Raw genomic sequence first — 25,660 nt, 5'->3', positions numbered from 1 at the left:
CCCTTTAAGGCCTGTCTGCTGAACCAAGCCACTGAGTCGGTGAGTTAGATTTGTTCAGACATTTCATTGTAAACAAAATAAATCTGTTTGCTTTCCAGCTCACAGATTCTCCATTTAATGTGTCTGACCATCTGTTACATGAAATATGGCTGATTTCAATCTCTTCAAGTTTGTAACAAAGGAACGTTACCAGCAATTAGTGCCCCGTCCATCCGTCCGTCCGTCCATCCGTCCATCCATTCTCTGTGCCTGCTGTCCTCTATTCCGTCTTGAGCGAATCCCAGTATGTATTGATCAAAAAGCAGGAAAACAGTCAGGACAGTTTAGCAGTCTATCACAGACTAACACAATTTCACACTCACATTCACACATCTGGGGAAGTCAGTGGCTGCAGTCAACCTGACCTGTATGTCTTTGGACTACAGGAGAAAACTGGAGCACCCAGAGGAGGAGGCTTGTGAAGTCAAGTTGAGTTTATTTGTACGGCCCAATATCACATAAGATGTCTCAATGGGCTTCACAGACTCACGACAGCAGCAGTTTCCAACTCAGCCCAAACTCTCTAAGAAAAGAAAAGGAAAATCCGAGTAAAAGATAACAATAAAAAAAAAAAAAAAAAGAAGAAACCTCATGAGAAATAATTTGACATTCCCCTTCTTCTGACTGCTGGGGTGCAACACAAACTACAAGAGACAAAATGGCAACAACAAAAAAAGGATAGCGAGATGTAACAGATAATAGATAAAAGTTAGTCAGTAGAACATCTACGGAAGGCCGTATGCCACAAAGACACCCTTTCCAAACAGAACCTGCTTCATCAATTTATAGTCAGCAAGGTTCATCAACCTCTCATCATCAATACAAACCACATCTCGGTTGACCGGAAAATACAGCAAAACCAGTTCAGGGGAAATGTATTCTAATCCTGAGAATTAGGCAACTATTAATCACACTTCCTTGCGTCACTCTAATGTACTCCAGAAAGCGATACAGCCTGAGGTATCAGTAATTATTAATGCAATAGTCCGTTAGATGTTAGTTTTTCTCAACTTTGGTAATGTTTTTGTTAATGAGCAATCATTACTGTGATGATTTTAAACTGATAGTGGCACATCAGTTTATGTAAATTATGTCATTAAGCAGAAAGGAGACGGTCCTTCGATAATAAATTGGTCGGTTTTACAAGCATCTTATTATGACCCACAGTTACATTTTGCTGTCACAAAACACCTCTGGTGGGCGTAATAATTATGTCGAGAGCCAAGGAGGAAGATGCTGCAGAGCTTCAAAGTCCAGATGGGGAGGACGTGAGGTTGAACTTTAACATTCAAATTTTAACAGTGGAGACCGCTGTTCATTTCCTCTTTCAAACCAATAGTCAACATTTCTTTTAACCAACACGGATTGTAACAATGCTTCCAGCAGTAGCCTCCTCTGGGTCGTATCAAAGAGTAAGGACAAACAATGTATGGCTGTTCATCACAGAGGGTTTTTCAGGAATTTTCAGAGCAGCAAAATACAGAATAACTGCATCTCATTCATATTTTTCATGCCATCTTTTGTTTGGATAAAACTGTAAATTATAATTAGCTTGTTGATTGTTCTATTGTGTGGCTGCAAACTGCAGCCCGAACAACATTAGACTCAAATATTAACACAATGTTGATGTTCTGCTATGCAATTAATGCTGTTGTCTTGCACAGCTGGATGTAATATATACCGTAAATAGGAGGAAATGAGAACTTTGTTAAAGCAGTTTAGTGTGAGAAAACGTGGTGTTTATTCACTGTTGACTATGTAATGTGTTACAAAAAAATAGCTATTTAATGGTGCCACATATCAATATAACCCAAAACATACAAAAATGACACTATTGTGTTTATTTGGACACAACGATGGACATAATCAAATTTAGCCTGCAGACATACTCAGCAAAATAATAACTCATTATTTTGACAGAATTGAGTTCATATAACATTATGTAATACTTTAATGTATTTGCTGTGTGTTTAATCGCTGTATGCACTTAATAGCATCTGTGTAAAATAGAATCAATTTTTTTGACCTGATTATGTCACTGCAGCAGTTAAATTATTTTTATTTTTTCCTCCTTCATTATTGCTTCCTTAATTCTTTATTGATAAAATGTCACATGACTCGAGACATGACAGCTCTAAATGCATTAGATATAATGTACAATTGTTCCAGAGACACATGAATGAACAGAATATCTGAAGTCAAATCTAACTTCGTGCTTTCGGTCTGTCTCCAATGGAGTCTTCTTGTCTGATGTCCAACTTAATTTGACATTGATTTCTAAGCCCTTTCATTATGTGATCGAGCCTTTGTTACAGCTAAATCTGACAAGCCAGTTTCAGACTTGACATACATGATCAGTGCTTGGCAAGCCTGAGATGAGGTGGATAGAAAGCAAAGCCTGAGTGCCGCTCTGTTTTACAAGTGTGAGCACTTCAGGGCAAAAATATATAAAACATATGTATATATATATTAAAAGTAATTACAGACCTGTAACAGTCACCTTTAATGAAATAATCTGCAGCTACTGTCAACGTGTAAGACCTGCAGGAGTCCTGCAATTATACAGGCTGTCAGGGAGAGCTCAGGCCACGTGGGGATGCATGTACAGAATGACTGAGATGGCCTCACATGGAGCAACAACTGCTCCAGATGTAAAAGTATCAGAAGAGGAAAGTGCATTCGTATACGTCCAACAGCACCACAGCATGAGTTACAACAGATTGTAGGTTTAATAGCCAAGCATTTTGATGCAATTAGAAGTTAAATTGGATTCTTTGGGCACCCTATGGATCACTGTGTCTGAGAGTAGGACCCAGACAAGACAAACATTTCTGTCTGGGATTCCTCTTGCTTATGTGGTTGAAGTAGCAGCATGGGGTGCCAGAGCTGGCCCATTATACCTGAAATTACATCCAGATCTTTTTCAAAGAATCACAACCACTTAATATACAGGCAGATGTATCACAATGGGCAGGATTGTTTTAGAAGTCGGCTCTCAAAAAGATCTACAGCCCTCATCTGAGCGAAGACACTTTTCCAACAAAGCATGTCTAATTTGAAAACGAATGAATGGGGTGGGGGAAGCGATTTCAATGAGCCAGGAAATGTAATGCATCTGGCCCAGCAGCTTTGATGGCAGTCTATCAACTCCAATATGAATGTGAGGATTTGCGTGGCCATTCATGTGTCGTGTTCTCCAGCTGAGAAAGAACACAGTTGTTATATTACATGGATTAGCACTTCTGTGGGGATCACCTGAGACCTGCTGGACATTTTCCCTCCATGTCCTCTCTCGCATTGTCACTGCTGCGCCGAGTGAAGTGAAGTCAAACAGAAACACCTACAGTATGCAGATGAGACTGGAAATGGCAGATATACTGTTTGTTATTTGATTCACTTAAGAGCTTTTGTGACATTATCGAGAGGCGAATTATAGGAGCTCTTTCATATAGCCAGTGAATGGGAGACTGATTTGTAGACGTGGCAAATGATACAGGGCTATTTTTATATTGAAAGCAGTACAATAAAATAAAGCTCATTTACATTTGAAAAAAAAGTAATTCTGCCAAACAGTAAGTATCATTGTAATTTATCTTAGGAAATATGTTTTTCAATTTGTTACCAAGAATTGCATGAGAAATTAGTAGTCCCACGTTTGTACTGTAAGTTTGTAGCTGGAGCCGTGAGCCGGTTAACTCGGCTAATGGGAACAAACAACACATAAATTATCGCACACAAGCCCCAATAAAGACATACTAACGGGTTATTAACTAAAAGACAAGCTACCGACATTTTTTTTTTTATTTTTTTTTTACTAAATGTACTACTTTTTGTTCTATTATATAGCCGAGCATTAGATAAGAAGATTAATACCACTTCCATGTGTCTGTAGACTTTAGAGATTAGACCGGAAATGAGGAAACAGCGACCTCTCATGGAAGGTAAGAAAAATAAAAAAATAAAAAACTCCTGCGCTTTATTAGTATCTCCAGGCTCCCCTGATGTTTTTACACGTTGGAAGAAATAAGATATGACGTGTTAATTAAAACGCTTCAGCTGCTAGTTTGCAAATGCTCTTACTTTTGCACAAAGTTGTGCTGTTTCCACTTGCTTCTACTTCATCTTAATCACCTGATGGCTGTGGCTAAATATCTAAGAGTGGTATTGGTCTCATAGAAATCTCGGGCTAGGTGTCGTCCAGGAATTTCCAATACTGGTATGGATGCCTTGACTTCATTACAGGTTCCATAACAATCGTTTTCCATACGAAATGTATAGAATCTATTTAGCTATCGCAAGACAGTACACTGTTCTGTAAATGTCTCACATGCTGTCAGTGGATGGTAGCTTACCGGTTGCACACAGAGAATCCACCGGTTACGGCAGCGCACACAATTCAGACATGCGCGTGGCCAAAAATGAAATAAGATTTACCAGGGAGAATTTTAAAGCGAACAGAAGTTATTCATTATCAAATAAAAATGTGAAATTTTTAGCCTATTTACAAGCATTTTTTGACAGTGTGTATGTACCGCCAATGCTTTTCAGTCAATGCCATAAAAGTATCGATACTTAGCACTGAGCCACATCAAACTCTCAACAAGAAAGCGAATGGGTGTATTTCCCAAATGTTGAACTTTATCAGTAATATATTTATGTTTGATAATAATTCAAAGTCTGTGTTCCAAAAATTAAGAAAACCACACAATAAGCTTTTCAAGCTCCGTAGCTACTTTTTATTATCTTGAATTATCTTCATCATGTGCAGAAGAGGGAACTGGGCTAGACCGAGCATTCAAACATGATGGGAGCAGTCTATCAGTGCAATAGTGCAAATGTCAAAGGGCGTTCAGGTGCAGTGAAGAGCACGCAAATGCCGGAGCTTCTCGAACAAGCAGCACAGCAGTTCACCAGTGGTGGGAAATAGAGGACATCTTGCCAGGGTTATGACTTCAAACATGTAACAGCCTCTGCAGCTCCAGGCCAAGGGAACAGATTGCTCCAATTACAGCAAGCCTCACGCACCAGAGTCCCCCTGACACATGCAGCGGTCTATTGGAGTGGACTTAGGGTAGTGGCATGTTGCTCTTGAGCACTGGGGGCCCACACATCCCACTGCCAATCTGTATTCTGTTTGAACCCGCAGACATCTCCTTTTAGCTCCGCTTTCGTTTCAGATTCTGTTCAGACCGGCTGTTTTTGGCTGCCAACACAGGTGATTGGCACCTTCTCTCTGAATTTATAACAGAATCAATGCACTAACAGCATCCCTGAGCACATCAATCCAAGAAAGATGCACTCTACCCCCTCATTTTCAGCTTCACAGGCTCAGAGTGGTTATAGATGAATCCCTCAGTATACTTACCCGTATCGGATCGGAGAGCTGTGGCGCAGCCCGGCTTTAATTGGCAGCGTCAAATAATGCACAACATGTTAGGTGCCAGCAGCATTGGGAATCACCTTGTTAATTGAGGGCCGCAGTTGAGAGATTGACTAATTGATCAAGGCCTTTACAGAGTTAGATAATTCATGGCGGCAACACCATGGGGGGAGGAGCCTTGTCAGTGATGATTCATGTGTCTCTTGGAGGCGAGTTGGTCTCCACGGTCTTTTTTGTTCAGCGGGCCCCGTGTGAAGGGGATTGTATCATCAGCACCACCGTCTAACCGCTCGCTTCTCCCTCTAAATCAGAATTAAAAAGGTGAGGCTGCTGTTGATAGGTTGCCACAAATGATACAGTGTTGTATGTCTGTATGCTTCCCCAGATGGTTCGCCGCACTCCCGGAGCACCATCAAGATACAGGGAAGATGTATGGTTGTGTTGTAATGAAAGCATGAAGGGACCCCAAGTCACAGAGAAAATGTCTCCATCACACAGGTAGAGAGGCAATCATGCCCCTGTGTACTGTACTCTGGGAAACAAATAATGAAATGTGTGGCAACAATGCAGAGCTTATAAATTGAAGGAGAGGCAGAAATACCTCTGATCAGGACTTTGGTCTGAGTTGTGGTGTAAATATCGTCTGAAGCTTGTGTCTTTTCTGTTGAAATATGGACGTGAGGATGTGGTGCGAACAGGATCGTGAGCAGGACTTATGAATGCAGGGTAAATGTGGCAGTGGTGTGGGTAATGGAAAACATAATGTAGTTTTAGGGCAGATGGAAGTAATGTTAAAGTAAGGCTGGTGATATTCTGTATTTTTGTTTTGGTCAACGAATCCCATCAGAAGACCAAAACCATAACAATCTTGACATTATTCCTTTGTGGCACACAGCGGAGACCTCCTTTGTTGTCCAACTACTATTGAAAACTATTCAAATCAGAAAAAATGTTGGATGCATCCAAGGAATTTAACTTCAGCGTTAACTGTAAAAAATAAAATAAAAAAACTCAGAAATAGAGCTAAAAATGAGAAATGAAGAGAAACACCAACATAGAACTGTTATGTTCATAAAAGTAGGTGAAAAGATAAATGCAACAATAAAGAACAACATTGAAATGTCTGTATAAAGGTCAAACTGTTTGAGTGAACTATAAACAACAATATAAACAGTGCAGTGGTGTGTAAGGGTGCAAAGAGGGTTTTAGTAAATATTTAATTACGGAACGTGGATTTGTACAAAATATAAATGAATGTGTATATATGTCTATATATGGTATATATAAAGTTCTTAGATATATTTTTGATGAATGATTTAGTGATACGCTGGAGGCGTTGTATACCCATTATGACCCATACTGTTGTAATTCAGTGAACATGCGCCCTGCAGTTCATTTTGAGCCAGTTCCACACCATCTCAAATACTTAAGCGCAACCAAATACGTATGTATCCACAAAAAACATTATGAAAATAGTACAAATTTAGGGCGTTTTAGAAAAAATATGATTTAAATTATACCGTATACTTGCAAACCTATTTTGTGAAAATGTATGTTCAGATGGGAACTTGAGCCTTCGTGTGACGATACCAACTCTGAGGACAGCTTGACCGTTGCAGCCAAGCTGCAATGAGCGATTAATGTGCTGATTAAACAAAGTTTGATGGAGCCAACCATTGAACAAGCCAATGTTTACACAACATGTGTATATATACACAGGTCACATTGAAAGATAGATGTTGTCAACAATAAGAACACATAATGAATAAGAGCCTTATTGTCCATAATCTTTGAGATGTAATCATTTTTATAAATGAATCTAAGAGGAAATATTTCAGAAGAAGAAATGAAATCTGAGATTCTACTGTTTATATTTTCTCGAGTCGAAGTCATTATGCATTTCCAGATCCAATCAAACAAGGTTTCAGGGTCTCCGAATGTAATTTTGAGAGGGTGTCTCAGGAGAATTCCAATAAAATATATTTTTGCACAGTGGTAATTTAGGCAAGATTCCTTGGTGCTAAAATTATCGACAGAACCTGAATGTATTATTATTTTTCTTTTAAATATGTTACCCATATTTCTGGATCATTTTCCAGACCTTTATTTTTATACATAAATGTGGAGGTACATTATATATGTATTAATGCATAAAAGTGTGCTAATGTAGGTTATTGGTCATATGTGCGTTCATATACCTCTTTATGTATGATTAGTATTGTATGGTTCACACATGTTTGACGGGGTTTTGCAGTTACTGTAAATTTAGCGTGGTAATGGCAGGGATTGATATAATGATAATGATTTTGATCATGTTTTTTCTATTTTTCCTGTTCTGGAAGAAGAGTCACCAACGGCACAAAAAAATTAGATGACGTGAGCAGCTTGAAACATTTTTCATGATTTCACACAGACTACTCTCTGCTGCAATATTACCATAATAAATCCCAATATTTCTATGTTTTACTTAGCAATGCCATCAAGATTAGAGGCTTGGGAGAGGCTTGAGTTTTGAGACTCTAGTCTATCCAAGCTAAAAACATAACCTAGTCAGGCTTGCCAAGTTTGCCTGGAGTCAGTGAAGTGCCAAATCTTTCACATCCTACAACCAAAGGATTCATCTCAATGTTTCAACAGCATGAAATATGAAAACTGAAAGTGTTTTCTGTGGCCAGACAGAGAATCAAAGGGTCTTCCCACTCATATTTTAACAGTCCATGCAGTACACTATTGATTACTGCAGAACTGCTAAATCATCTTTACTTTGCCGCAAATAATTTTGAGTTTATTAATAAAAAATTAAATTAAATTAGAGAAATGACCACCAGGGTTTAAATGCAGAAGTATTTTTTTTTATTTTTTTGGTGGGGAGTTAAATTGATGTTGAATTAGTTAACTTCTCATATCAGGATTTCAGTTGTCAATGTCAAAAATACAATCAAATGAAACATGAAACCAGCTGTGGGGCCTCCGGGCTAAGCAGGACAAATCTCCCTTAAGGCAAATCTTCTCTGAACTAACGGAGGAGGCTTATGAATTGCTGGGGTTTTGATTTCAAAGGGAATATAAGAAGCTTACAGAGGACAGCAGTCCTTCAGCCAGTTCAACTTCGTGTCCTATAAGTGTTGTTTCATTGATTCCCCTTTGAGCAACTTTTGCAAAGAGAGCAAGAGGGAACATATTTGTCATTTGATTAAAGATGTCCCACTTATAGTTTCACAGAGTTAGTACTGCGGCCTAACAAATATGACGAGGCGAGAACATGTGCAAAAGGTGATTTAACATAACATAAAACCTGAAAGTTGTGAACCGTTGAATAATCTGAAATTATGGAAAGCCCGGGGCTGCAGCCATTTCAAACAAGGCTGCTGTTTCCAAGGTTACCAGTAATGCAGCTTTGTTGTTTTTTTATGTAGCAGGACTTGGGGATGGATCATCATTTGTGTTTGATGAGGAGCAAAAGGGAGAGGAACATTTTTTTCATCGGAAATCTGTAAAAGTCTGCTGTGATGGGTGAAAAAATATGCCACATTGGGTCTGTTCTTTCTAACTTGCCCTCAGCGAGACAATAAACACATTATAAAGGGTGACATCTGCACACTCGCACAACATATACGTGCGCGTTGCGGATGGATACTCAAAAAGAAACAAGTTTTGTCTGTTGGAAATTCTTCCCTCTAAATTTCTGCACAAAAACTGTGGACATCCAGCTCATTCAGATATATCAAAGATTTATTCAGAGGGGTCAAAGTGTCAAACTGTGAACACAGAACTTGGATGATGGATCAGCACCCATTTGACAGCTGGATGTGATAAGAGCCCTTGGGGCATGTTCAGGGATGTGTCTCTGTATTTGTTCATCAGGGAGGCAGGTGCTTGTAGAACTGAATCACTTTGCCCTGCTTTATTCATGGTTAGGCTGCAGCTCCCACACACATCATATACTGCAAGGAAATGAACATATATCCGTACTTTTAAGTGGGAATAGATCAAAATATTTCCGTTTTCAAAATGCTCATTAAAAAATTGACTGATTTTACGACTGTCAGCTTCTGTAATGTCCTTGTTTCCTCCGGTGCCTGCCAGTAATGTGTTTGCGTCACTGTGGTTGTTGTCTGTTTTATTTTTATTTTTTTTATTGTTGCATATTTATAGTTTTCTTGCTTTATTTTGCACACTGTGGGACTGCTGGAAACAATGTTTGGATCTATCTGTGTGTCTGCATGTCATATGGTGGGTTGACATTAAAGTTGAAGTATTACCAAAAGGTGGCGATAATGCACCTAAAAGTTGTTTGCCAACCGCCATTAAACGGCAAAAGGAGAAGTAGAAGAGTGTGTTACTAGCAGGCTTTGACGGAGGACGCGTTGCCCTTTGAGATGAAATGCTACGGCACAAACGGCAAAAATGGAGACGTCTACAACCACCGAAAGAATACACGAGGCAGAGGAGCAGTGCAACCCTCTTGCCGGGTAGAGCTTCCATATCGCAGGTCTCTACCACATGTCTATGTACAGTCGTTTTCTAGAGAAGCATGAAGCAGACGGTCCATCCACAGGTCATCAGTCAATGGCTGGCTTTGTCACCAGACAAAGTAAGTTTGATGGGAGACGTGCAGCGCAAACACCAACCCTCATCTCTAAGATGATAACTAAAGACATGCTTCTCATCAGCTTTGATGGGATTTTGTTGAATCTCTCTCTCGCTCTCTGTGTGTGTGTGTGTGTGTGTGTGTGTGTGTGTGTGTGTGTGTGTGTGTGTGTGTGTGTGTGCGCGTGCGCGTGTGCGTGCGTGTGTGTGTGTGTGTACATGCAGTGGCAGTGATGGTGGATCGTCAATTAATAGTCGAATATTTTTTTCAGCAAATATCAAAGTGGGGTTTTTTTTTTCCTGTGGAAGGATTATCCCTAATTCTGATGACGAATATTAGAAACGGTAACATTGATAAAGATGAAAAGCAGGAGATTTCCCTTCCCTACGGAGCATCTCCGTCGCAGAACCGAAGCGAGAGCCAGTGAGGACGGCTCGCTGTCCCGTCCGGAGTGGAAATCATCAATCAGCACCTCGGGTTTCCCGAATCAATACCACGTGACGGTGTTTTGGCAGCTCTCCCCGCGCACTTCCGCCCGAGACTGTTGGGACACAAAACGAGACTCTGCCTCTGAATCTGCCGCCGCGCGTTTCGTCCTCGTCCTCCTTATTTAACCGAGACGGTTGTTTGTGACGGGAACGGCGGGCGGGTCACAGGTGCCGCGAAAATGAACCATCTTCTTCCCTCCGCTGCAAACAAGTGCGAACGTTCACGCTTACTGACACGCCACCCTGCCGACGCATCCAGCCGACGCGTTACGGTATCGACTCGTGCACAGATGAAGAACGGACTCCTCTTCACGAGTGGAGGTGACTGCTGACCCAGTTTGAAGTCGGTAATGTGTGCCAAGGTCGGACACCCACTGCTTTTTATTTGCTCACGAACCACTAAAAGCCATTCTTGACTCAGGTGTGCGCCCTGTTGCGTGCCGTTTGGGCTCATTTTCAATTCTGGGCGTCTTTCGCAGTTTTCTTGTCACCTTTTTGTGAGCTTCTGTTAAACAAAGAGAAGGGGTGTCTGCAGGCGCATGTAATATAGGCGCAAAGAAACGTATTTCAATTTCAATTTGATTCCTCCGTGCCGTGCAGGGAGCTCGACGTTATGTGCAACACGTAGGGCACGAAGGAATGAATGTCTGTACGTCACAAGTTTGATGGGATTTTATTAAGGCAACAGGAGACGGAGAAACAAATCGGCCGTCTGGATTTTGTCAATAGGATCGGACGCATTTAAGTTATTGTTAGAAATAAATGTAATTCGGTTCTTTCAAAAATGAGTTCTAATTAGAAAATGTTTTGCTTGCAGCCGTGGCTCTAAGACACCTTTTATTCACCTGAATGAAATCATTGTTCTGTATATTGAAAAGCATTAGGAAACATCAGTTTTCTGCAGTGTACATTGCGAATATATTTTCCTGTCTCGACTGTGTTTTGATGTCTTAATCTCTATTTTACAGCCGCTCTCTGTAATGTTGAGGATGTCATTCATGAATCTGACCTGATGCAAAGCCTTTGGAGTCAAAAGCTGTCAACAATGAGAAGAAGCATGACATACGCAACTATCTCTGTTTCCTCTTTGCATGCTAAATTATTAAGCCGTGATGGGGGAGCACTTTGCTGCCACAATACTGCTCTCTGCTGGTAAATGAACTTCTCATAATAGACTGACCTTTGAACAGTCGCGGGACCGGGATGGAGAAAAGAAGGATTCAAGGTGCTCTTTGTTAAACGCAGGCAGAAGATGTGCCATTTAAAAAAAAAAAAAAAAAAAAAAAAAATCTATTTTTGAAGTAAATTTCAATTTTTGGATGACTGTGTTCTGTTACCGTATTATTGAAAATGCACATCCTGTATATTTGCATAAACATGAAGGGAAAAAAACAAACAAATCATGCAACTGTGATGTCATTAACTCTTTTTCCTCTGCACTTCAGAAGCACGGTACGTCAGCCACGCGCTGTCGAGAACATAGACAAACAGTCGTCCTTCTGATCACATATGTTTGGGAATCTGTATCCTCAACCCGGTGACTTGCAAATTCATAGACTGCGCAGCGGGGGCAGTTTTAGCAATGATTCCCCGGCTCCCCTGCTGTCGAGGCCTCCAAGACATTTGAAGTAATATCACTTTGTTCCGATGCTACGGTTGTATGTATGAGCTCCAGACTCACACCTTGTCAGGAGCTAAGAATTTCCTGCCGAGCCCCTGGAGCTGACCACCCACCTCTTTTTAGCCTTGTTAAAGAACCAAAGGGAAATCATATTTCAAGATGATACCCTCTCTCTTCATCTGCACTATGCTTATTACTGCATCCAAGAAAGATCAAAGCTACCTAAACTACCCTCAGAGCTTGCAGCCCACTGAAGATTCTTCACAGTACTAGAATAACGAGGTGAAGACAGCCTCCACTTTTATCTTCACCTTGCTTAAGGAAGTGAGTCATATTTGTCAGAAGTGAATCTTTTTGGCCAGAAGTGCCGTAATCTTCTTCTAAATGCACCGAGGGAGAGTTGAAAACGGGATTATTCAAGCGGTCAAACGCATTCGCTGTCATTATTTCTTTTTTTTTTAATTCCCTGCGAAAGGTTGAAACCGTATATTTCCCAACTGCCCGGTATTGATTCATGTATCAGCATTACCCGAAGCTCGCAGCAATAATCAAATGTGACCAGTATCAAGCGCCGACTGAGGCGGCAGACTAACCTGGGGACCCCTCCCCCTCTGTCTATCCTGAAACAGCTGTTTGAGCTCTAATTAAAGGGAAGTAGCAGGTGTCACCTGAGCCCCAACTGCAGGGGCACACACCTGGTTGCATTAATTTGATCCAAAGTGGTTTTGACGGACTTCCTGCACTCCAGCGTCCCGCATTAAGCCGCTGGAACTGAGCACCTGTTCTGAGCGAGCGCTCCGCTAACACCGCCCTGTGGAGGCGCGCCGAGCTGGCGAGCCCATGTCTTCGCGGTGACCCCGGGGGGAGGTGGGGGGGGGGGGGGGGGACGGCTCCGTCATCCGCGCCTCTGACTTTACCGGCAGCATCTGGAAGCGAGCGGACGTGCGACGCTGACCTGTAGTCACGCTGAGCCGAGGGGCTGCGAAGGCAGCTTGTTTCAGATCTCCTGATGATTTCACAGGACATTTAACTTTACACCTCTCATTTGTTACCCTCCCTAGGGTCTCTCCAAATATCCATTACCAGGTTTCGAGGAACGCAGCAACCCCCTTCACCTCCGCTAGCGTGCGTAAATCGCCCCGGGCGCAGACGTGGCGCCCGAATTTGCAGGTGCTGGACATGTTGCGTGTTTGTGTTGCAAGGTTAAAGCGACTGACCGCCAAAACCGAGCAGTGACAAAAACAATAAAAAAAACAAAACAATAAAATAAAATAAAAATAACAGCTCATTAATGGAATTGCAGACGCGGTGTCGTGCCGTCTCTCTCTCTTTGACACTTCAATTGCAAATTTACATGACCTGAGGAGGAAGCCGCAGCGGTTCAAATGGGTACTGCCTCAGGTCGTGCTCTCTGCGGCAGCACTTCCTTTGTGCCATGACAATACATTAATTTCATGAGTCAACAGGCTACGACTGGCAGCTTGCGTCAAGCTAAACGGTGTTTTAATTGGATTCCGATCCGTGGCAACGCCACCGGAGGATTGTTTCCATCTTTTATTTCAGCAGCACCTGGAGCGTAATGGTGGTGATTACATCCCTCCTGCGGCGACCCGGTGGTTCCGCCCTCGCAGGCTCCTGGGAATGTGCCTTCCTCACAGTCACGGTCCGTGCTGCCCTGTTCCGACTGCTGGCAGACCCCGGAGCTGCTGAGACTCTTCGTTACACCCGCTGCTGAGACAAGCCCAGGTTCAAAGGGAATTATGATAATACAAAAGCAAATTAATTGTTTACTGCACAAACTCAGACACAGTTGAGATTCCAAACAATGTATCGGGAGAGACTCCTATTTGCAGAGGCATAGAATTAAAGTTGTTTACTTCAAAAGGGAAATTAGATTATAAAAAAAAAAAATCGACTTGGAGAGAGCCGTTATGCAGCAGAATAATTTAATCTTGATTTTAAAAAAAAAAACAAACACTACTTATAGTTATAGTAAATATTAACATGGTTGCGTAAACTGGTTCAGTGGGATTTAGGTGTTAAAACAAAGTCACTGTAACAAACAAAATGCAAATTTTGGGAGTCAGAAATGATTAATGTTTGAGATTAATGAACTGAGATAATTCATGTCGAGAACAGAAGTTCACAAAACAATCTCATCAAATGGTCCGCTCAGTCGGCGACTGTTCACATCGCACGGTCTTCCCGGGCGACTTCATCTGCTAACGAAGATCACGCGATACGACCTGAACAGCATCCACGTGACTTTGTTTTGGATCCCCAAAATTATTTGATTTACCAATTCGTTCCTTAAGCCTGGCTGGGCCCACCAACTGCTCCCAGCTCGGGATTACCGTGTAGGAACCTTGTTTGCATTAAGGTTTGCTCAGCCACCGTCATGGGACCCAATCGGGGACCAGCGGGGCGTGTCTTAAGTGCGACGAGGTTGAGGTCGAGCGTTTGGTTCAAACATGTCGTGTCCTCGACGATGGCCGTGGTCGAGCTTGATGAATTGATACAGACGGTCGTGGCAATGCTCGCAGATTTTAAGACGGAGCAAAGGAATGCCTAACAAGTCTTTCTGCCGTAGTTGTTTACTGACGTTGTCCTCTGCTCTCATTGGTCGAGGCCCTGTGTGGTTTACGACGTCATTTTTTTTTTTTTTTTTCCATGTACAACATACGTAGGTCATTTGGTGGTCGATGTCATTTGGTTAAAGGCAATCATGTTTATTCAACTAGAGGTGACATTAAAATATCATATAAAATGTATGAAAACAAAGTGGATAACATCACTCGCAACGCCTCTAATGAAATCCTGACATATTTTCTGAATGACACGAGTTAACTGGGCGCTCCGGGTGGGGTGGGAAAGGTCAGCGACACCCCCCCCCCCCTCCCCTCCGCCGACGAAGCGTCGGAGAAGACGGCCGGCACGTGAAGTGTAGCGCTGACAGCACGGGGAGGAACAACATCGCTGGGCCTCTGACCTTCAGCGCGGCCCCTCTGTCGTACAACCACAGAGTAGGACGCATCTGAATAATACATCGGCCTCTCCTGCTGGGACCTCCCTCACCGCTCACACGAGCACAGACATACAGCATCCCTCAGCAGCCCCTGCAATAATGAACAGCGTGTTTGACCAGCTGACGGCTGGTGTCTGCATCTCACAGCACATACATTATGAATGCATAAGTATTCAGGTTTTTATTTTATTTTTAAAAATTTTTTATGTTGTGCTCAAGGATTTATCCTTAATTCAATGTCTTGTGCGGCTTACTAAAGAATCAAATACTGCTGCTTTTTTTTTTTTTTTAATTTTTACATTAAATCATCTTTTTATTTCTTGTAATCCCTTTATTCCAAAATCTTTAAAAAAAAACAAAAAAAACATGCGATTTTGCCCATCACAGTAATTTCTCACCTCCATGCAAGTAAGCGAACAACAGATCGAGTCTCGAGAATTTCTGCTGTTTACACAGTGAGAGTGAATAGAAATGACCTGAAACATTTTTTGTTGTTGTTGTTGTTGTTGTTGTTGTTGTTTTGTTTAAATCCCCTGTGATTCCCGGAGAGGCACGCTGTCTCCTCTCTCGTTTCCATCTGCTTTACATACAGTAACAGCTCGGCAGTTTGCGCTGAGATTATTTGAATTTCATAGAGTGTTTGACATTTGATAATGGCGCCGTGCGTTTATAGAGTCTAGACTTCTCTGCCGAAGGTTTCCTATCATGTTTGTTCAGGCCACCTACCTACCTATCCCCCCCCCTCCTCACCACCACCACCACCACCCAAAAAAAAAAGCAATTGAACATGAAAAACTCAAATATCTCCGCGTGACATCTAAAAAGTCGGCAAATACATATCAATCAGCCTCGTAGGATTTCTCTATTTACATATAACTTTCCGGAGCAGTGAAAATAAGAGAGAGGAAAAAAAAAGTGTTTGTGTAACAATTGTGCAATCATTTATTATGACAAGTGAAAGGACTTCCGTGGCTCACCTGTTGAGAAAAGAGTTATATATATATATAATGTAAATACATTAAACAACGTGTGTATCTTGAATATGTAAATGAGGCCCGTGCTCGGTCGATAACGTGGAAAGACGGGAGCTCGGACGAGAGAGGAACAGGGTTGTTGTTGTTTTTTTGTTGTTGTTGTTGTTTTTTATTGGAGTTGCTACAAGACCCGAGAGGTTGTGGGCAAGTCGGAGCTGCGGAGGAGTAGCGCGTAGGAGGGTGTAGGCGGAGAAGGCAAACCGGGCAACTCGTGTTGTTGAACAGGTGTGTTGACAGCGTTTTGAGTGCGCCCGTCCGTGTCGGGGACGGTGGGTTCTCCCACGCGGTCCAGTCGCGTTATCAAGATGTCACTCAAATTCAGTGCCAGCGTTGGGCTGACACTCCTCGCACGTGTTTGCTTTCGCAGTTTAGAGCACGCGTAGATGCGACTACCCTCTACTGGATCGCAGAGTGAACGGGACAAAGTTTCTGCTTTATTCATAAAAGAACAAAACAAAAAAAAAGCGAGCATCCTTGAAATCCCTTTCAATCGAACTCACATCCGACTCGCGTAATTAATTATCGTAGTTTTAGGCTTTTTTTTTTTTTTTTTTCCTACAAATAGCCGTGAACGGAACGCGGAACCGATGTTTTCCTTCATCCGTGTTTCCGGTCCGGTGTGTTTATGTCGTCCCACCGGTGGCAGGAGAGTCGTGCGCGGAGTTGTTGCAGCTTCGCTGGCGGTGACGACTCTGGTTATTTCACAGATATTATGAGATTAACTGTGTTAATGTCCTGTTGACAGGTACATGTGGCGTTTACGGTATTTAATGTAGCTTCAGCTGGCGGCATTTTAAAGATCAGTGGACTTTTTTTTTTGGACGCGGTTTGTTCAACGTTGTAGCTTTTAAAGTTGCATTATTTTTCTGATTTTTCTACACATTTGACACATAATTTGTACATATTTTGTTCACGTTATCAGGTGGTGGTTTGTTTCTGAATGCATTTTTCATAACGTTGCTTATTGTATTTGATATCATAGAGCCAATATAGATTCACAGCAGAGACGTTTAAGAGGCTTCACCAGTTTGAGTCGCTATAAAATGAAAAAAAAAAAAAAATATATATATATATATATTAATTAGGCAACATTTAGTAACGTACAGTTTTGTGTTAAAAAATATATATGTGTCATTTTTTTTAATTTTTTATTCAGATGTCATAAGTTGCTTCTGGGTCTTAACAAACATCACACAGCCTTTCAGAAACTGAACTGACATCAGGTTCTTCGGTGCAGCTCTTGTTTTTAAGATTGTGGGACAAAAGAGTTGACTTTCACAGTTGCAGTCCAAAGAATGGATCGTTTCTCTTGTTTGCCAATCGAATCGATGTACACGGTTCTGAGCAATGGATCAATGTGGAGTCCAGCTACATGTTGTGAGGTTACGCTGCCTCGTTTCATTTTTTATTTTATTTTATTGTTTCTTCACGCCGCGTTTTAAACCATCCGTTAGAAAAGTAATGACAACCTGATCAAATGTAATGAGGTAATTAAAATAGTTACATTTCTTATAAAAAACATTTTTTTTAAAAGAGTAACTAGTAATCAGTAAATAATTACATTTTAAACGTGACCTTCCCGAAGCTGTTTCAGTCAACGTGGAGGTCATTAAATTAGATGAGAAGAGTGAATCTTATCAATTGTATGTGCAACAGTGGCAGGAGGTCGGTGATATTTGTCTTTAAAATGTCAGAACTCAGACTATGGCAATAAAAAAAAAAAAAAAATTAAAAAAGAAGGCTCAACATTTGAGCACATACGGCCAAATGAATGGATCCTGTCTGCACAGAAAAAGAACACATTCATGTGTGGCGACAAGATCCAAAGCAACAAAATGAATATTATATTCTACGTATAAACTTTTGACCCAAAACAATATATTCAGATGTAACCCTCTTTGTAATCACCAGCATTTTCAATAGTAACTGTATCTTAATTACATGTTTTCGCTCAGTCCCTGTAACTGATTCCAATTACGTTTATTTTGTTACGTAATTACGTCGCTCCGTTACTAGTTACTCCCCAACACTGGGCAGAAGGACAGTAATTCCCCAAACTTCCAAAATAACAGAAAATTCGGTCTGTTTTTTTGTTTTTTTTCGGTTTGTTTGTTTCGGTCGGTGTTGTTGTACAAACCTCTCAGCTCGAGTGACTGCGTGGAAATCGGTGTTTTCGTGAGTACCGCCGGAGCGCACTTTAGGGTCACGGCAAACCTCGGGCCCGCGTGTCTGATTTAATGCGACTGCTCGCTCGGTTTTGTTGAGCTCGGTCTGCCTCGGCTTTCAGCAGCCTGTGTTTCTGCACACCGGTGAATCAGATGCTCAAACCTGGCCGCCTCGTATTTTGGCACCGTCTCTGCGGCAACACAGAGCATCCAAACACGGATGGAGTCACACGGAGGCCAAGCTTGACAGCTCCAGTAGCCGTGCGACAAAGTGTCGTCATTGTGCTTCTGCCACACTTGCGGTTTCTGGCTCGGGGCGCCCTCACCTGCGTTCCGCGGCTGCCAGTTTGGAAATTAGGTGTATACATCTGTTTCACTGTGGCAAAGAGGCCGTCAGTGGTGGAGTAAACAAGTGTCCTGTGTGTGTGTGTGGGTGGGTGTGGGTGGGTGTGTGGGTGGGTGTGTTGCATTGGCTGGCCCATGACCAGCACAGGAGTGATTCAACAACTTCAGCCTCTGAAAATGTCGGAGGATTGTTGCATTTTCAGACGATCACTGAGTAAATGCAGCTCCAAATGAGAAGAGCTCCGTCTTCAGGGCTTCAGTCGGACTCTCACCTCTGTTGTTCATCCCCCGCAGCATGAATACAAACCTTCTCCTCGATGGCGTCACCGTGGTCCAAAATCTCCGCTGTCCTGCCCGTCAATGAGGAACAATTTCCGCTTCAGTTCAGCGACAGAGTGGAGTCCAGCGTGGTGGAAGCGCTGAAACGGTGCAGGAAGCAGCTGTACGGCGACACGGCGAGCAGCGGCGGCGGCGGCGGCGGCCGAACACTGAGCGCTCAGATCATTTTGGACATTTCGTGGGAGAGACTCAACACGGGAACGTGGCGGCACGTGGACAAAGAGTGGAGGCGCGTTTACTCCTACGGCTGCCTGTTCAAAGCGGCCGCGCTGTGTCGGCAAAATCCTTCGGAAGAGGAGATGCTGCAGGCTGTCAGGACGTGTGACATGGGTTTGCTCATGGGCGCAGCCGTCATGGACGACATCCTGCAGGTGATCGTTCGGATTCTGCAAAGTGAAATAAGGAAACCCGCTGAAGAAGAGGATGAACGGGAGCATTCGGAGGTCAAGGTCAGTACTCGTGAGTTACTTCCCTTATATATAGCCGGATGTACCTTTCACTAACATCAAAGCTGTGCTCACCTGCCCACTGGAAACGGTTTGTAGTTGTTTTGAGGAAGCAGTTTTTTTTTTTTGTGACGCAACCAAGAAAATGTTCTTCTACATCAGACTCACTGTGATTCAAAGTGAGGACATTTGACAATGTGCTGGTGGGAGGTTTTATGAAAGTACTCCCCTCTCTGTCCTTCATCTTGTTGCACTCAGATCAGATGTCACTGACGATGAAGTGCAACAAATCCTTAATGTCAGATCACTTTGTTTCGACAACATCAGAATTGAGGTGGAGAGTTCACAGCAGGACTAGCGGGTACTTTCTTCGGAAATGGAAATATGAAGAAAAAAAAACTGCATCTGTGATTCGACCGCTGCTGCAACTAACAACTATTTATCATGTGTCCTTCAAGCTGCTGTTTATTTTCTTGGTAAATCAGGACAATCAAATGTCAAAGTCGTGACGAATGCCCGGCACGTTGCTTGTTTTGCCCAGAAACTGTCCAAAAATGATCTCTACTTCACTTTCTCAAAAGATAAAGGAAATAATCTCCCTACAACTGAGAACTGAGGAAAGACTTAAAACGATTCAAAGTTGTTTAGTCTGATGATCGACCAACCGATCGACTAATCATTCCAGCTCTGCTACAATTGAAATACGATCACAGACACGTTCGTTTTTCTTGTTATTTCCCCCCCTTAAAGGTTGAACTTGAAATCTTTCTTTTATTCTGCCTGGACATTATTAACAGAGAGTAAAGATTGAGAGCCCATGTGTTCCTGTGATCAAAGCGGAGTTGGCAGTTCCCAGGATAAAGTGTCCTTCACTGGAAAGCTTCAAGACGAACTCTCTGCTCCCCCTCAAACCAGTGATTTTAGAAGGAATCATCGACCACTGGCCCGCCCTCAACAAACACCTCTGGAGGTTTGTGTCTTTTTCAGAATCTATTCTTGTTCAGCGTGAGACTGCGATTTATATTACATGACTTGGTATCAAACACCAGTGCCGTTTTTGCTTATTTTTGTCCAGATGTCCGTTGTTTTGCCTTCTATAATCCGATTTAAAATGAGAAAGCCAATTTGCAAAATGTACATTGTCTCTATAAAAAAAAAAAATAAAAAAAAAAAATAAAAAAAATGAGCTTCACACTATTAGCATTCACATGAACGTGGTCCTCCACATGGTTAAATACCAGAACCCCACATGTGCTCTGTCCAGACTGTAATCAGACAGATTTACACAGCAGAGTGCACTCATCTCCCTGAGAGCACAGAAAACATGGAGGACTGCGGTGCACGGGCACAACCGCCACGGAAACCACAATCAGTCATGTGATTCACAGTCTTGAGCTTCAGCCTTAATTCCCTTAAAAAATGTGGGTAAATGGGAACAACATGAACCGAGCCGAGGTCGGTTTACCCGTCTGCGCTGCTCCCATTCCTGCTTCTTAAGTCTTGACACCAGAGTCTGACATAACTTCCTCTCGACTTAAGAACGCGCTCCCCTCTCCTCCCTCTCACCGCTGACTCCTGACAGCTGACTATTCACTCTGACATCCGACACACGAGCTCCCGGCATCTGATTCACAACCCAGAAGGGGATATATAACGCATTTTGGAGCCTTGCCGGAGTCCAGAATAACCCGATTTTATTTGGTGCGTCGTGCTGGTAACCGTCTTCCTCCCGCAAAGCATAGAATACCTGAGGTCGGTGGCCGGTTGTCGGACCGTTCCTGTCGAGGTGGGGTCCAGGTACACGGACGAGGACTGGTCACAAACGCTGCTCACCGTCAGTGAGTTCATCGATCGCTACATTTTGAATAAAGTAAGTGCGTCCCCATCAAGTCTCCGTTTTGCAGTCTGAACAACGACAAAGAACGGTGGAGACACCCCGCGTGATGTCTAACACTGTGTTGTCACCCAGGACGGAGCGAAAGCTTCTGGTTATCTGGCTCAGCACCAGCTGTTCGATCAGGTACCGCATTTTACTTTGTAAATTACAAAATGATTATAAAAAATAACGAGACGTGAATTTTGTCAGTTTAGTATTCACGGGACATTTTCAGCGCTATGAAGAATGGGATTTGTGTTTTCCCCAGCTGTCATCCTCACGCCGCATCGCTTTGGACAATATTGAATCTTTAGCCCTAATTTTACTGTAGAAGTCGGTTCATTGTCTGCATTGAACTTTACAAAAAGGGCACCTTGTCAAGCTGAAGTTAGGTTGTTTTGGGCTGTTTGATAGATCAGAATGAGGCCGAACAAAGTCATCACTCATCCTGATTTTTCACCCGACAGCCTCATCTTTCATTATCATCTCTTTATTTGCGTATTGAGCATGTTATAATGTCACGTTACTAACTAAAGAAAAGACACATTTGAAGTGTTTCTCAAGATGATTAGCATGGCTAAATTCAAATGGTCCTTTTTAGGGAACGTTTACATCTTTTACATCATAGAGTAATAATAATTTACTTAAAGAGACGAGTATATGCCTGAAATTGTTATTTTAAAGTGTAAGCGTAACGGCACATAGTACGACCCGGATGACTTGAAAGTGCCGCCCTGCTTGTATTGGAGTCAGTCATGCGATGGGGGTCGTTCGACGAAGTACAAAGGCAGCAAAAGCCCTTGTTATCTGTGTACATCGTTTGTACCATTTGTACCGTGCGTTTTCAAACCGGGCACTTAAATCTTTCAAAACGTTGCCCAGAGTCTGCAGCCGAGCTCGTTGCTCTCCGAGGCCGCAATAAGCCGAGGGGGTCACCGACGTCATTAGGCTCCATCTTCCGGGGGACAATGAATATGTATTCTACACAAAAGTTCACGACAATCCATTCTGTAGTTTTTCATATTTTGCGGTCTGAACTTAAGAGCCACGCATTTATTGCATCGATCGGCGGAGTAGACGGAAGTAACAGAATTAGGGAATACTTGCTTAGAAATGTTGGCTGACGTTTTGGTAAAAAAAAAAAAAAAAAAGTTCTAACTGTCCTCATACTGTTATCTTGTTGGATCCTTTAGATACCAGAATTGAAGGAAGACATCCGCCTCCCTGACTACTGCTGTCTCGGCGACGGAGATGAAGACGATATCACCGTGAACGCCTGGTTCGGGCCCGGAGGTACCGTGTCTCCTCTTCACCACGATCCTCAGCAGAACTTCCTGGCTCAGGTGACTTTCTCTTGTGGATCTCGTTCATGTCAAAAGATCTGCCACGTGCTCGCGGTTTCTTTACCACATGGGATTTCCTTCCTGTATATATACATCAGGTGGTGGGAAGCAAATACATTCGCCTATACTCCCCAGAGGACACAGACAAGCTGTACCCTCATCAATCACAGCTGCTTCACAATACCAGTCAGGTGGGATTGACAGTCCGTGGAGATAACACATGTTGAACCGGCAAATATATATATATATTTGCAGTATTTCCAATTTCTGACTTCCTCCGTGCAGGTGGAGGTGGAGAATCCAGACGCAAAGCGCTTCCCGGAGTTTGCCGCGGCTCCGTATCTCGAATGTGTGTTACAGCCTGGAGACGTGCTGTTCATCCCCGTCCGACACTGGCACTACGTCCGATCCTTAGAGCTCAGCTTCTCTGTCAGCTTCTGGTGGTCATGATTGGAGTTAAAAAAAAAAAAAATGACAAAATGTCTGTGAGAATAAAACTCGAGTTCAGCTTTATTTCTGCTGCAACGGGGAGAAAAATCAATGCAGAGGTTTTTTTTTTTTAGCTAATGTGAGGCTAATTCTCAAATGTTGGGACAACCGCTGATCACACAAACCTTTGATCCATGAACAATGAACACACACTGCCGAATGATTAGTTTAATTGCGCCGCTGATTATTGCAACAGCATCCATTGTGTGGAAAGCTACCAGCGGCAAAAAAAAAAAAAAAAAAAAAAAAGTCATCACAAATGAGCAGTTATAACTGTTTGTGCTCATTTCATTTTGCATATAATTTACAGAGGCTTGTTAGTCAACGTATTTGATAGGATATGTTTCCTCTTTCAAATTGGCTTATTTAATTGTGTTCTCAACCTTATTCCTGCAAATATCCTCGGATGTTTGATTTCCATAATTCATCGAAATGAGGCAAGTCTTCAAATTTAATAAGCAAGGGAGCTGCAGGTTCAGATCTGCGGCAATAGACACGGCTCTCTGGTTAAACTGACAGTCGGGAGGCAATCACGCGGGTCACGGATGAAAATTAATAAATGAATTAATCCCCTGGGCATAGACATGGTTAAGTACCTGACGGAACAACTCTCGTCGAGTACCCGAAAACACAACACGCCAACTACAAAGACGGCAGCGCCCGTTCCGACTTCGGACCCGTGAAAAAGCCCCCAGTCGTGACTCCTGCAGGTCCGGTTCAATCAGACCTGCGTATTGCAGCGAGGATGTGACACAAATTTAGCACATCAGCCCTGATGTGCACGTTTTGATCAGTTGGCTAAAGTAGAGTTCTGGGAAATCAAAGCTGTGCAACGGCGGTGTAGCTGTGGGAATAATTTAATAAAACACAACAGCTCATGAATTCAATTTCAATTTTCAATTTTATTTATTTTAGAGTGTAAAATCACCCTGACAGCCTAACGAGGGGATGATTCAGGTTCACCCGAGCCAGACATAAACCTTAAAGACGCTTTTTTTTTTTTTTAGAAAAGGACAATTTAGGAAAAGATTACAAAGGAATTACTAAACAAAATGAAGTAATTTGCTGCAAATCAAAGACCCACACACGTCCCCTCAGGAATCGGCAGTTTTGATGCACCTTATTCTCTAAAACTGATTATTCCATACGATTTACTGCTTTTTGTGATTTAAAAACAAAACTATACATTTCAGTGATTGCTTTCCCGGTAGCTGCTGAGATGGCTACCGTAAATCCCCCCACGTTTTCCTGTATTTGAAAAGATGTTTTTTTTGTTTGTTTTTTTTTAATTCCATTTTGAATTTGTCATACCACAAATCTACTTACTAAAAGAAAAGTATTAAAAAAAAAAAAAAAAAAAAAAAAAAAAAATAGCAGTAGTTTCTTCTGCAGCCTGATTTATGAAATTCCCTCAATTTCATGTAGTTATGCTACTTTATAATTGTTCATTTTAATTTGTTTAATGAAAGATAAAGCAGCTCATAACCCCAAAACCAAGATTTGATTTTGCTTGTAGATTGTTTATCCACTATTTAGATTGTCATAACATGGACTGCAGTAGGCCACTGAAATCTCTTTTGCTGTTTTAGAGCATCGACGATCAGTAAGAAGCTTAAAAAGGCTAAACTAAAGGTTTTAATAACAACATTCAAGAAGATGAAACGCAGTCTGGCTCAACCTCTTTTGTCTCAACTTCCTTGTTTCTTTAGCTAAAGGTGACTTCACAAATCTTCCTGTAGTTAATGCGTTTAACATGTCTGTGTTCAGGTAATGGACTCATCCAAACCTAGTTATTTTCCTTACAAGGTTATCTCTCTAAATCAATGATATGAACCCTCGCATCTTGTAATTCTGTGAGTAAACGCTGTATACTTCACTTAGCCCTTCAGTGCTCATCGGTGTCAAGTAAGTGGCACAATTGACTTAAGATCGCACAAAAGTGCTTACTCTCATTATAACGTAATCAATACTCAATTACCAGTGAAGTAATGTGGGACCTCTGGGCCTGTAACCCTTTCTCTTAAACTTAGACCTTGCCCGCTCTCTTTTTTTGATTAATGGCCTCATTGATTTTCAAATAAATCCGGCAAATTAGGATTAAATAAATCCATTAAATTTGACTTGTGATACTTTAAACCTGGAACATCCTCAAACCTGAACCACAGCCCGATCTAAAAAGATTTTTTTTTCCAGGTTTTTTTTTCAGTGAGCTTATCCAGATAAGTCAGTTCAATCTGCTTCTTTATGCCACAATATTAAAGTATTATGGCCAGAATTTAAGGGCTTAGAGTGCCGATGCTGTGGGTGAAATGAACAAACATAAAATTAAAGAGCGAGTTGCTCAATTTGTCTGATTTACAGTTCATATGTAGTTTAATCAATAGGCATGACCCCAGTAAATATTCCCTGCGTCAGTATTTATCGACAGATCGAACCTTTTGGCAGCCGTTTCCTGTGACTGATAGCTGTTTTTACGTTT

General features: G+C 42.1%; 1 protein-coding gene across 2 annotated transcripts; it reads left to right on the top strand.

Annotated features, from left to right (window-relative positions):
• The first annotated feature begins 16,315 nt into the window (after positions 1-16,315).
• kdm8 (lysine (K)-specific demethylase 8) lies at positions 16,316-25,618 on the top strand. 2 transcript variants are annotated; one of them, XM_069148769.1, is made up of 8 exons: positions 16,316-16,403; positions 18,983-19,476; positions 20,271-20,443; positions 21,211-21,343; positions 21,443-21,493; positions 22,543-22,692; positions 22,791-22,883; positions 22,978-25,618. In XM_069148769.1, exons 2-8 carry the CDS (start codon positions 19,006-19,008, stop codon positions 23,140-23,142), a joined length of 1,236 nt encoding a protein of 411 aa, XP_069004870.1. In that variant the 5' UTR covers positions 16,316-16,403; positions 18,983-19,005; the 3' UTR covers positions 23,143-25,618. The 2 variants fall into 2 exon arrangements, with proteins under 2 accessions (XP_069004870.1, XP_069004869.1); XM_069148768.1 differs by lacking the exon at positions 16,316-16,403 and adding an exon at positions 16,827-16,923.
• The last annotated feature ends 42 nt before the right edge of the window (positions 25,619-25,660 follow it).

This window comes from Embiotoca jacksoni, unplaced genomic scaffold (genome assembly GCF_022577435.1).
Source record: "Embiotoca jacksoni isolate LCO1_2020_lvr unplaced genomic scaffold, fEmbJac1.0.p SCAF_15, whole genome shotgun sequence".
In the NCBI taxonomy this organism is placed as follows: Eukaryota; Metazoa; Chordata; class Actinopteri; family Embiotocidae; genus Embiotoca; species Embiotoca jacksoni.
The sequence above is the reverse complement of the archived record's forward strand: the minus strand, read 5'-3'. Positions and strand labels throughout refer to the sequence as shown.